The sequence below is a fragment of the Phocoena sinus genome, chromosome 3 (genome assembly GCF_008692025.1).
Source record: "Phocoena sinus isolate mPhoSin1 chromosome 3, mPhoSin1.pri, whole genome shotgun sequence".
In the NCBI taxonomy this organism is placed as follows: domain Eukaryota; kingdom Metazoa; phylum Chordata; class Mammalia; order Artiodactyla; family Phocoenidae; genus Phocoena; species Phocoena sinus.
The window spans coordinates 110,746,317-110,759,470 of NC_045765.1; the positions used below are offsets into that span (position 1 = coordinate 110,746,317).

The 13,154-nt window shown below is 43.9% G+C and overlaps 1 protein-coding gene across 3 annotated transcripts in view; it reads left to right on the forward strand.

The window, feature by feature from the left end:
* The window catches only part of ARSB (arylsulfatase B), a 175,604-nt gene that overhangs the window by 98,851 nt on the left and 63,599 nt on the right, over positions 1 to 13,154 (forward strand). For all 3 annotated transcript variants that reach the window (XM_032626198.1, XM_032626197.1, XM_032626196.1), the window contains exon 6: positions 5,128 to 5,198. In XM_032626198.1, coding sequence (XP_032482089.1) covers positions 5,128 to 5,198 — 71 coding nt within the window. The remainder of the gene's footprint in view (positions 1 to 5,127; positions 5,199 to 13,154) is intronic.

Here is a 13,154-nt window from a genome sequence, read left to right on the forward strand (position 1 = left end):
CGGCAGGCGGACTCTCAACCACTGCGCCACCAGGGAAGTCCAGCATCAGTATTTTTTAAAGCTCCCCAGGTGATGGCATTGTGTAGCCAAGGTTGAGAATCATTGCTCTAAAATTAGCTCTAATCTAAATGAGTTTCTGATTTAGGAAACTCCAGAAGAGTTCAGATCCGAGGTAAGAAGACTCTAGATTTCCCCATCTTGCTACTCAAAGTGTGGTCTTCAGACCAGCAACATCAGTATCACTTGGGAACCTGTTAAAAATGTAGATTCCTGGGCCCCCCTCACCCTCCGGGCTCTGTAAATCAGAATCCACGGTTTAATGAGATCCCCAAGTGATCTATATTTTGAGAAGCACTGCTCCAGGTCAGTGGTTCTCAATCTTGGCTGAATGTTGAAATCATCTGGGAGTTCAAAAAAAATATTGATGCCTGGGTTCCACCCCCAGTGATGCTTCTGGTGTGAGGTACAGCATCTGTATTTTAGAAGTTCCTCAGGTGATTCTAATGTGAGACAAAGAGAGAATAACTGATGTAAACATACTGTTTGGGGGACATTTAATGGTGAAAAGAAGAAAAGATAGTTAAAAATAAAATTTATGGGCTTCCCTGGTGGCGCAGTGGTTGAGAGTCCACCTGCCAATGCAGGGGACACAGGTTCGTGCCCCGGTCCAGGAAGATCCCACATGCCGCAGAGCAGCTGGGCCCGTGAGCCATAGCCGCTGAGCCTGCGCATCCGGAGCCTGTGCTCCACAACGGGAGAGGCCACAACAGTGAGAGGCCCGTGTACCGCAAAAATAAATAAATAAATAAAATAAAATAAAATTTATTTATTTAGTTTTTGACATAAAGGTAGAGGAACATGCATAAGCAAGTGGAAATTATTGATGACAAAAATTTGCAGAGGTGTGGGGAAGGAACGGGAGTACAGCAACAGTAGGGAAGGTTTGCCCTAAAAAGATACAAGAAAAGAAAAAAAATGATCAAGCATTTTCCCCTCCAGGTACAGAAGTGTGATCTTTTATATGATTATTAGAGACTACTCAAATTTAAGTAGCCAATGGTTTGTGAGTTCTTTTTTTTTTTTAAGGACATTTTATTTATTTGTTTGTTTATTTATGGCTGTGTAGGGTCTTCATTGCTGCACACGGGCTTTCTCTAGCTGTGGCGAGCGGGAGCTAATCTTTGTTGCAGTGCACAGACTTCTCATTGCGGTGGCTTCTCTTGTGGAGCACGGGCAGGCAGGCTTCAGTAGTTGCAGCACATGTGCTCAGTAGTTGAGCATGCAGGCTCAGTAGTTGTGGCACACAGGCTTAGTTGCTTCGCTTCATGTGGGATCTTCCCGGACCAGGGCTCGAACCCATGTCCCCTGCATTGACAGGCAGATTCTCAACCACTGTGCCACCAGGGAAGCCCCTGTGAGTTCTTAAGGGAAGACTGTTTTTAAACTGCACTGGAAAATATGTGGCTACTTACTGAACTTACCTTTCTTTTAATATATATATAAAAAAAGAGTGTTTATTAATCCAGTGGTAGATATTCCTTCCCAATAACCAGGGTACCAGTGTCCCAGTATCGGTGTCCAGTTTCTCAATTCTGGGGATATTGAATTCCTACAGATGGTGGGAGCTGAGCTGAGTCGGAGGTGTTCTTCCTGGGTGTGTCATTTGGACCTGAAGGATTCCCCTCACCAACAATGGGCCTCACCTTGTAATGACCAGTGCCTCTCTACCCGTAACTGGTCTTTGCAGAATCACTTTAAATACTCTAAAGTATTCCCTAGGCAAAGTTATGAAGCTTTGCAGAGCGGGTCTTTGCGATCTCTCATTTCATCCCGCACCCTCCCCATCCCTCCCACCAGCCTTATTCTGCACATGTTCTTCTCCAGGTGACTTGGGTCCACTTCTCTGTTCCAGCATCACTATACTATGCCCTTGTCTCCACTGAAATTCGCCACGTGGAGTTGATATGTGTAGTGTGTGTGCGCGTTTAAGTGCTTTAGTGAGTCTCTGCTAACTTGGTGCGTAACTATTAAAGGAAACCCACAGTCTCTTCTCCCTTCTTTCCTTCTCCCTCTTCTTCTTCCTCCTCATCTCCCTTTTCTCCCTCCCTCCTTTCTCCCTAACATCTCCCTCTCTTTCCTCTTATTCCCTCCATCTCAGGCACTGAGGCTCTGAACCCTTTACCAAAATGAAAAGAACTGACTTAAGTGGTGAGACATGAGAACTCAGTGACCCTAAAACCATTACTGTTTTTGCTCAAGGCAAGCCTGATCTTAAACATACAGGGAAATTTCTACACTCCTGAGAGGGAAATTACATGATCAGTTATTATCAGTATGAGATAGCACATACGTGGGGTAGCATGCAATTAAATTCCAAAAATCAACTAATGCATTTAAATACTGCAGAACTACCTTGTAGTTCTGGATAGTTTTCCTGTCTTTAAACTCCCAAACTCTGTAAAATATCTGAGTTTTCTCTTTGTTATACTTTTTAATGTCTTTATGGAAGCATAGAAATTTTCACAAGTTCTGTACTTTAAAAAAGCTTAAAAATTTCCTGATTACAGTAATAATGCATGCTAGTTGTATAAAGCACTGTAGAAAATAAAAGTCTTTGTAGTTCACCCCACCCATCCCCCTATCCCAGCTAACAGTTTGGTGTATATTTTTCCATATTTCCATTATTACCATCTTCCCTTCCCATGTATGTATGCCTCTTTTTAAAAAAATTCACCTGGAAATATTTCTAAAATCCATCACTTTCCAAAGGACTAGTTCCAGGGAATTGGTACATGACCTTGTCTAGGGATTTTAATAACTTTTAACATTTTGATGGAGAGTAACCCAAGATTTATGATACTTTATTCAGTTCCCTTAAATGTACATTTGGTTTTCTTGATTTATTTAATAACTTGGAGTCCCTAGGGTGTTTGGTTATTGTTTTAATCACTTGTCTTCTGTTATATTTCCTTGGTATATATCTCCAACCACATCCTTGTCAAAACATTCGGATTCGTACATTTTAAAAAGTAGCATCACAGCATACTTAGGAAGGTTGGTTGGCTTTTGTTCTTTTCATCATGCTTTGTATCATGATGATTCTGCCTGTGATGATTTTTCCCAGCAAATAATTCATCCCTGGGATTACTCACAACGCTTTAGTGTTCAAAATTCATCTCATCTGATTAAGTTCCCTTATTTTGCAATATCTGTGGCTCTTCTGAATAATGAAAAAATGAAATAAATGAATAATATACAGATAAACTTCCTTTAAAAGTTATTAGAAAAATATGTTTTATTTAACCGTGCCTAATACTTTGGGGGTATTCCAGTGAGCTCTGCTTTTAAAGATGAGAAATTTTGGGGTTCCTCCTTCTTTCTTGCCTTTTTTTGGATTGAATGAATTTTGTTTTGTTCTTCCGTGGTCCAGAAAAGTCCTATCTTTGTTTTTAAGTTACCTTAAAATTTTAACATGCAAATTTTACTTAGCTAAATCTAAATTTAATGAACAGCCTTACCCTCTTCCAAACAATACAAAGACTTTAAAATGCTTTCATTCTGATTTCCCCTCCTGACTTACTTGCTATTTTTATCATCCAGATTTTAGCTCTGTTTGCTTGTTTTTAACCCCACAAATTAGACACCATCATCATCATTCTGTTAAGATTTTCTCACATTCACCATTTTCTTTGCTCATCATCCCTACTTGCATTCAGAGCTTCCAGGATCAAACCCTAGTTCCTGTCATTTTGGACCGGTTGACAGTCTCATGGTATACAGGTAGTTAGTTAAATGCCTCAGGAAGAAAATGAGGAATCCAGGGAAATATTGCCCCCCCCACCCGCATAGTGCTGCCCCCAGGCCTAGAGGCATCCCTGCATATTTCCCTCTCACTGTCTAGTTAGTGGGTTTTATGGAATAGAGAGGAAAAAGGAAATCTTTTAGAATTCTAAAGTTAAACATATTCACTTTAAAGGACTGTCACTTATTCTGAGATTGTATTCATCCTACCTTTTGTTGCTATTAAAATTACCTTTATTTTATGGTAATGGTAGTTGAAAGTTTTTTGGTTTTGTTTTTAATTCATGAATTTTGTTTTTAACATTTCCTTACTTGGCAAATACAACGCTGCCAATCACAATCCAGAGTTTTTGAAAATTTATGGGTCCTTGAAATCCCAAGCCACTGCCGTAGACAACTAGCTGTGCGTTTGGGGTGTGGACATTGAACCACCCGAAAACATGTCCTCTTATTTTCAGGGGCCTTATTGGTTATTCCTATGTGGACAAATCCTATGGTGTTAACGGTACTTTGCAACCTTTTATTGGATTATCAAGTGATCCAACGACTGAAATGATATCTAACAACTTCTTCCATAAGGCTGAGTCTATACTAGCAAAATGACATGGGTGCCTCATGCACACCCGGCATACATCTCGTGGTGTTCATGCTCCCAATTTTTAAAAAACACCCACTACCCATTGTTCGACCAGTAACTTACTATGGGCCTTTCTCATTTGTAACATGAGGGCATTGGACTAACTGATCTCCAAGTTCTTTTCAACAGTAATGTAGGTTGTGATTGTATTTGCGCATACAATTTTTAAAAACCTTAAAGAAGTATAACTATCTCACATGTAGTTTCCACGTTGTAAATTTAGACGTGGAAGACATTCGTTTTTCTCGTGCAGGCTAATATTTAAAGGGCACGTTGCATCTGTGATATGGGCGCTGCCATCTCGGCAGATGCTCTTTCTTCATTTCCCTGTGAGTGTTCAGCATGACGTCTACACTGGATGACTTGAGTTCTCATTTCACTGCTGTAACGAACGGTCATGTTTAAGTACAGCCAGATCATTTATTGCAAAGGGTCACAGGACTCATCTTTTAATTGTCACGTGCTTGACCTTAAAGCTGTTATGTAAACATTCAGTCATTGTGACAATATAGACCAGTGATGACTACTTGAAGATGCACGGCCACACGTTTTGGAGGCCTCTGAATTCGTGACCAAGTTGTTAACTGGCAGGTTTGTTATTTCCTGTAAATATGAGGAAAGGAAGTATTAAAATCATTGATACCCATTTGAGAGAGGAAATTAACATTTTCTGAAAAATTCTTTTCTAGTGAAGGAAGCCCGTCCCCCAGAATGGAGCTGCTGCACAATATCGATCCAGACTTTGTAGACGTCTCACCGTGTGAGTACCTTGTTTATTGCTACTAATTTAAATACTGTTGGCTCACAAAGGCAGTTTTATTACCTGGTGTCTCTCTAGCCTAATTCTCTTGCTCCACTTGAGTTTGCTATAAAGGTAAACAGTTCTCCATGGCACCTGTTGTACCAGTCTCACTGTGGCTTCGGTGCCACAAAGGGTGAGTGCTGCTGAATGGCTTATATGACCTTCTAAGCCATTTCCCTCTCCATGACTCAGTTTTCCCGTCTATGAAAGGAGAACCCATGGGATCTCTGAGCCTCCTTCTAACTGTAAAGGTCATGCTGTTGTTGCCCTGTTCTTACCTGAGAGTGTCAGAGCCTCCTTCTAGAAAACTCAAAGTCAAATGAGCCACCGCATCATCTGAGCAGGCTGGTCAGGTGCTGCCCAGACCTGCTGGGTCTCATAAGCCCATGATTTCCCTGGCAAGGCTGCAATTTAGCTTGATTCTGCCTACTGCCTAAATTAACCCATAGGGAACCCTATTAATTCCTGCAGGGAAAGAGGCCATGTGGCGCTTTCACATCCCCACGGGTTGTAATAGTCCTATATAAATACGATGCTAGTGGCCCTGATGCCCCTACTTCATGAGTTTGGGCCTGGAAAACCTTAACTATTAGGCCCTTTGCCCAGGTTCCATCATAAGGCCTCATCGAGAGACTGTCTGCAGAAAACAGTGCTCTTATACTCCCTTCATTCACTTGAGTGCTAACATCTCCTCCTTTTAGACATACTGCTACCCCATCATTCAGGCTCTCCTTACTCTTTTATCCTCTCCAATCTGTGTTACAACCTGTCTTAAGATTCCCCCTTCTGGAGAATGACCCCCAGTAATTCTGAGTGTGTCTTCGGGCATCTGAGGTCCAGCTCACCTCGCCAGCCTCACTCCAGGCCCTCCTTGCCGTCTTCTTGCCCTACGAGCCACTTGCCATTTCCAAGCATGCAGATCGTCATACTTAGGTCTTGAACATACTTTCCCCTATGCCTGAAACACCTCCACAATTTTTCCTCATCCCTTAAAACTCAGCGCAAATGTCCCACCTCTGTGAATGCTTTCCAGAAGCCCTGGAAGAAGCAGTACTCCTTCCTCTGTGCACCCCTTCGTACGTATCTCTGTATAGTGTTCACCAAATTCTCCTGTATGTGCCTGCATTTCCCACTAAGCCGAGAGCTCCGGATATCAGGGTCTATGTCATATTTATCTTTACATCCTCATAAGTTAACACAAACACCTGGCACTTGGTAGGTACTCAGTGACTGAATGGACAGTTGGAGGAGAGTTGAAATGGAATAAAGACTACCTAGAATCACTAGACCTGGAAAGGAAAGTGCCCTGAGATAGGTAGGAATGGCTGCAGGATGGAGAAATTTCTATTTTTCTTGGAGTAAACAGACGTCAGTGAGAGAGGCAAGGGTAGTAATATGTCCGATATGGTAGCCACGAGCCCTGTGTGACTACTTAGCACTTGAAGTATGGCTAATTGTGGATCAAGATGTGCTCTGAGTATGCGCACATCCGATTTTGAAGACTGAGTATGAAAAATATAAAACATATATACATTTATTACTTGTTGAAGTGGCGATACTTTGCATATATTGAGTTTAAATATATTGATCCCAATTTCATCTGTTTCCTTTTCCTTTTTTAATGTGCTTCATAGAAAATTTAAAATCACATGTGTAATTTGCATTGCATGTCTATTGGTCTAGAAGAATTGTTCTAGAAAATGCTTGGAAATGATTTGATCAGCTGTGTGAGAGGATCACAGACCTATGATTAGTTACTGTGGAGCTACGTCAATCGTTTAAACTTTTCTCTGCCCCAGCACACCTAGGGATATGATACATTCCAGTCTGTAACCGGCTCACTGCAGAAGTGATTGCTAACCAGGAGCCAGTCATATCAGAATCCCTCAGGGTGGCCAGAAGGGAGGCAGGAACGGTTTTTACAGCTTCTGAGTAATTTAATGCACTGCAAAGCCCTGCATAACCTCCAGGGATGTGCTGAATATGCTTGCCCACATTACAGTGGTTTTAAGCTGTCCTCATCCAGTAAGTTCCATCTACAAGTGAAAAGCCTTAAGCCCCCTTCACTCACTAAGCTGCGTTTTGTCATGGCATCAGAAATGGGAGCTTGAGAACTATACACCCATAGTGACCATAGTGCCGCTTGCCGCGGGCTTCTTAGCATAACCTGCTGTGATTTTTGCGTCCCCTCAAGTGCCTCTAGCAAAGTAATAGCACAGGCAGAAAGTTTCACCAGTGTAAGAATTGGAGCATGGAAATCAGAAGAGAGAACTGTCTTAGCCTTGCCCCTCATAGATTGTAAGGTCTTGAGCGAGTCCCTTCACTTTTCTTCCACTTAGTTTCCCATATGTTAATTGCTGGACTTACTGAGACCCTTTGCTGCTGTCACAAATTCAGAGACACTTTCTGGCTGCCTGCTGCTCCTTCCCCCCCTCCTAGGAGTCCACTCCAGGCCTTGCTTTTGGCCTTTCCTGCCAGCCTGGGGACTCTTGCTCTAACCCTGAATGTAATGAGGGACGTTGTCAGGCCCTGCCATTGACAAAGAGCCACATTCACTGTTGGTTCACAAAAACAGGGTGTCCCCTACTGTGTGTACCTGTGGGTGGCAAGGTGCCGCCTCCTCTTATATGTGGGCAATACCGGGGTTGGGGGGCGCTTTTCTGCCCTGTTTTTATATCCATTTCACACCACTGTGTGGCAGAATTAGGAAAAAGGGGAGTTATCTTTGGGGTCCTGCACTCCTGAGGATGGTGATACAAGCCCAGTTCCTTTTCTGGGCAGTTAGTTTGTGGGGGAAAAATTAAATCCAGCTACAAGAAAATATGTATTTATAGGACAGCCAAGTCTGCATGTTATATTCACAGAATATGTTTTATGACTATAAAACATATTCTAGAGGCTGTTGTGGAATAAAATCAGAAAGCAGCCAATCTAGGGTATCAATGAAGGATTGACAATTGAGTCTGTATTATCACAGAAGCAGTTCTTTGGTTTCTAACTCCAGCACTTCCCAGATGATGTGTACTTGCTTATGGGAGAAGAGAGTAATATTCCACCTCCACCTTCCCCAAAGCCACTTCATCACTTCCTCATCTGTGAGGTGAAGGCTGAATTAAGTGACCTCTAAGGTCCCTTCTAGCTTCAGCATTCTATGGGTTTCTGTACACACAGGACCTCAAGGGAGCAAGCTGCTTCCTCACTTTCTCCTTTTTCACCCTGCTGGAAAAGTTGCACGTGTTAATAAGCAGTGGTGTAGCCAAAGACATGGCTGTAAAAAGATGAATACACGTGATAATGTTAGAAACATTATAAGCACTAGAGTGATGTGAATATTATATGATTTTGCTGTTACTACATCCTGCCCACCTTTCTGATCCCCATTCTGAAACATCACTGCATCATTCCAGTTTTTCACCTGCACTGTCTCCTTTAGCTGGTCTTGTCGGCAGTGGTGGACCAATGTCTCCTCCTGTCATGAATTAGAGGAATCGATGTTAGACTTTTCCCAGGGAAGCCCTCCCTTCCAAGTAGGACCAGATCCCTCAAAATCTGGCCTCTTGGGTTTTAACATCTATACCACCTCCCTCTTATTCTAAGAGTAGAGGGCACCCGCAGAGCCCCTTCCTACTTGTGGAGTTAGGGTTTTTTCATGGCCACATACTCTTGGTAGGTTGTGGCTTGGGTACTAGTAGTAAAAATATTTCCAAAAAAGACTAGTGTACACACACGCACACATACACAAACACACCCCAGAAGTCATAGAATCTCCCGTAGACCAGGAGATTCTACAATAAAGCATAAAGATGTCTCGAAGAACCATAGATCCTACCCATTGGAATGGCTACAGACAGAAAGGAAGGAATGGAGGAAGGAAGATAACGACTATTGTTGGAGATGTGGAGAAACTGGAACCCTTGTGCATTGCTAGTGGGAATGTAAAATGGTATAGCTGCTATGGAAACAGTATAGCAATTCCTCAAAAAATTAAAAACAGGACTACCGTATGATCCAGCAATTCCATACCTGGATATATACTCCCAAAGAACTGAAACCAGGGACTTGAACAGCGCTATTCACAATAGCCAAAAGGTGGAAGCCACCCAAATGTCCATTGACAGAGGACTGGATAAACAAAATGTGCGACATACATACAATGGAGTATTATTATTCAGCCTTAAAAAGAAAGGAAATTCTAACCTATGCTGCAGCATGGTTAAAACTTGAGGACAGTATGGTAAATGAAATAAGCCAATCACAAAAAGACAAGTACTGCATGATTCCACTTACAGGAGGTACGGAGAATAGTCAAATTCAGAGACAAAAAGTAACATGGTAGTTTCTAGGGATTAGGTGGAGAGGGGAATGGGAGTTGCCGCTTTTTAGTGGGTATAGAGTTTCAGTTTCACAAGGTGAAAAGAGCTCTGGAGATGGATGGTGGTGACAGTAGCACAACAATGAACTATGGTGGTTAAGACGGTAAATTTCATGTTATGTATATTTTACCACAGTTTTAAATATTAACAGTAAAATGTAAAATCCAAAAAAAGCATAGAAACTCCATGAAGACAGGATCTGTACCCTTTTCATTTACTGCCGCATTCCCAGTGCATAGCACGAGGCCTACCATCATAGAAGTCCTCAATAAATATTTAACGGTGAACAGATCAACAGGTTAAAGTCTCTGTTTTATTGTCTCTTAGACTTGAACCTAAAAGTGCCTCCAGATGGCAATTCACACTCTCCTCTTAAACCCTGAGCTCCCGTCCTACCTTTGGTGCCTAAAAAAAAAAAAATAACACTCACAAGCTACTTTTTATTTTTTTTTTTTTTTTTTTTTTTTTTTATTTTTTTTTTTTTTGTGGTACGCGGGCCTCTCACTGTTGTGGCCTCTCCCGTTGCGGAGCACAGGCTCTGGACGCGCAGGCTCAGCGGCCATGGCTCACGGGCCCAGCCGCTCCACGGCATGTGGGATCTTCCCGGACCGGGGCACGAACCCGTGTCCCCTGCATCGGCAGGCAGACTCTCAACCACTGCGCCACCGGGGAAGCCCTACTTTTTATTTTAATTAACATATCACATACAGATATTTGAAACGACTTATTCAGCATATAAATGCCCACCCTCACCCTTCCCCTAATTGAAAATATCAGATGATGTGGCATTTTCCCTGCCCTCCTCATTCCTTTCCCCAAGACCTCCCTGATGGACAAATACATATTGACAAAGCCCCTGCCCCAGTCTCAGCTCAGCCTGACTTCCCCTCTGAGTTGAGGGCGCTGCTTCTTCTTCCTGTTCTTTGTGCTCTGTTCCCATCCCTGCCTTCCTGGAAGGCTCCCTTTCATTGTTGCATTGGTCACGGGCTCTCTCAGTGCACCCAAATCTGGCTCTACTTTTATCTCCCCTGCCACCGGCTCCCATGGCCAGTGTCACACATGTGGGCTGTAATTGCTTTCCTGTGTGCTTTGAGGAAACTTTTTATTCATCTTCAGAGGCTTTGTTCTCAGGTGACCTTGCATGGACATGTTCTCACATAGTATCTTTTTCTTCCCTCCTTCCTTTCTAAGATCCTAAGATTTATTCTCCCCCTGTGGACACCCCCCCCCCCGCCCCCCGCATTTCTTTAAAGTGTTTCTTTCTAGCAGGCTGACCTGACTCAGTGTCTTTCTTCAGCAGTACAGAGTGGGCTGTGGAGGAAACCTGGGCAGGAGCCTGAGGAAAGGGGACGGTACCGTTTAAGCTGATGTAATGGGAAAGGCTGAAAACATCCAACGTGGTGGGGAGCAGCTGTGATCCCAGATTAGGCTCCGAGGTCCTACAGGTGTGAATTCCACTCACCCTGGTTCTGAGGCACTCCAGCTCCAAGCTCTGTGGCTCCCCTCGGTTCTAGTCAGCCTACCTCAAACCAGGAGGAGAAATGATTTCAAAGGCATTAGTTTGCCTTAGAGAAAATATACTCATCCTACAGTCCCCAGGCTTGACCCAGGTTCTGAGGTAAAGATGCTACCACCTCCACCTGTGAACACAACTCACCTTGGAAGTCAGACGTGGCATTCTGTGAATCGTCAGAATTCTCACGTCTGTCCAATTATGTAACGTGTACGTAGATAACCCTACACACGTGCACACATAGAAAGCACGTAGACTCTGCTGGCAGAAGCTTGATTAGAGATGAAGGGCCCTGACAGATGTTAGCATTTTCCACACCAAAGGCAAAGTCTTCAAAGTGATTCTGTACAGCATTGTTACTCTTTCATTGAAAGGGCCTCTTCTCTATAAAGGTTATAATGGGATGTTATTTCTGCTCGTGATTACAGGCTGAAAGAACAGTCTTCGCTCCCTCCCCTCTCTCACGCGTGCATTTTCTGGGCTGAAATTGCCAGGTCCATACTCGAGATCCAAGAGTCGTCCAGGTTTGCATGCTTGGCGCTGCTCCATGTTTCCTCTTAAGAGCAAATTCAAATCCATTCCCTGACATTAGGTCGCCATTTCTGAGATGATTCATTCAGGAGATACCGCCTGCCCACGACGTGCTAGGTATAGTTGTACGTACTGGAAATCACGTAGGCTTTAGGTTTTGTTGGAAGAGAACACAGCCACAGCCCCTCACTTCCCTGCTTGATGGCTGTCAGTGGTTGCCAACTGCCTACAGCCACAGGCAGACTCCTTAGCCTGCCTCTTACAACCTCTGTCTTTCCGCCGAAGCAACCCCTCAGCACCATTGCAATGCCGTCCGCCATCTTCCTTTGCTACTCTGACCCTTCTCGGGGGCCCAGGTCACATCCCTACTGCTCCATGAAGCCCTGCCTGATCCCTCCAAACTAGAGTCCCTTGAGCTTCTCCGGAGCTTCCTGAGACACTGAGCTCTCGCTTCTTCATACTGTAGTTATTTATTTATTTATTTATTTATTTATTTTTGCGGTATGCGGGCCTCTCACTGTTGTGGCCTCTCCCGTTGTGGAGCACAGGCTCCGGACGTGCAGGCTCAGCAGCCATGGCTCACGGGCCCAGCCGCTCCGCGGCATGTGGGATCTTCCCGGACCGGGGCACGAACCCGTGTCCCCTGCATCGGCAGGCGGACTCTCAACCACTGCGCCACCAGGGAAGCCCTGTAGTTATTTATATTCATGGAGGGCAAGGTTTCATCAGTATAGCTCTCTCGATGCCTTATGTATAGGAGATTTAGACATACTGAAAGAATGAGTGCTAATAAGCTAGTCATTTAAATTCGTTATCATCCACTCATTTAATTAGAATAACTCTAGCAAGGGCTTCCCTGGTGGCGCAGTGGTTGAGAGTCCGCCTGCCGATGCAGGGGACACTGGTTCGTGCCCCGGTCCGGGAGGATCCCGCATACCGCGGAGCGGCTGGGCCCGTGAGCCATGGCCGCTGAGCCTGCGCGTCTGGAGCCTGTGCTCTGCAACGGGAGAGGCCACAGCAGTGAGAGGCCCGCCTACCGCAAAAAAAAAAAAAAAGAACAATAACCTTATACATTATTTTCAAAGCATGTTCATTTCTTTCTGGGCATATTTGAGAAGTCGCAACACAGGACAACTTTCTGTCTTTCAGCCTGAAATGAGATGTTGAGCAGACTTTTAGAAGTTAGATGGGATGCATGAGGCCCACCAGCCGTCAGTGAGATTGCCCGTCATTCCAGCCGCTAGAAGGCACGTTGGCAGTCAGTTCATCCACCCACTTTACAATCCAGATGGAGAAACTGAGGCACCAGGTCACAAACAACTAAGAGATAACAGACCTGGAACTCGGAGCTCTCCAGGTCTAGGCCTCACATATAAGATATGATCTGCTGACTTCAGGGGTCTCTTTGCTTTCTGTTCTACACTGGTTTTGATGGAAAAGTATAATCATCTCACTCAAATAACAGCATGTTGATGGAGGATTATACATTTAAACGAG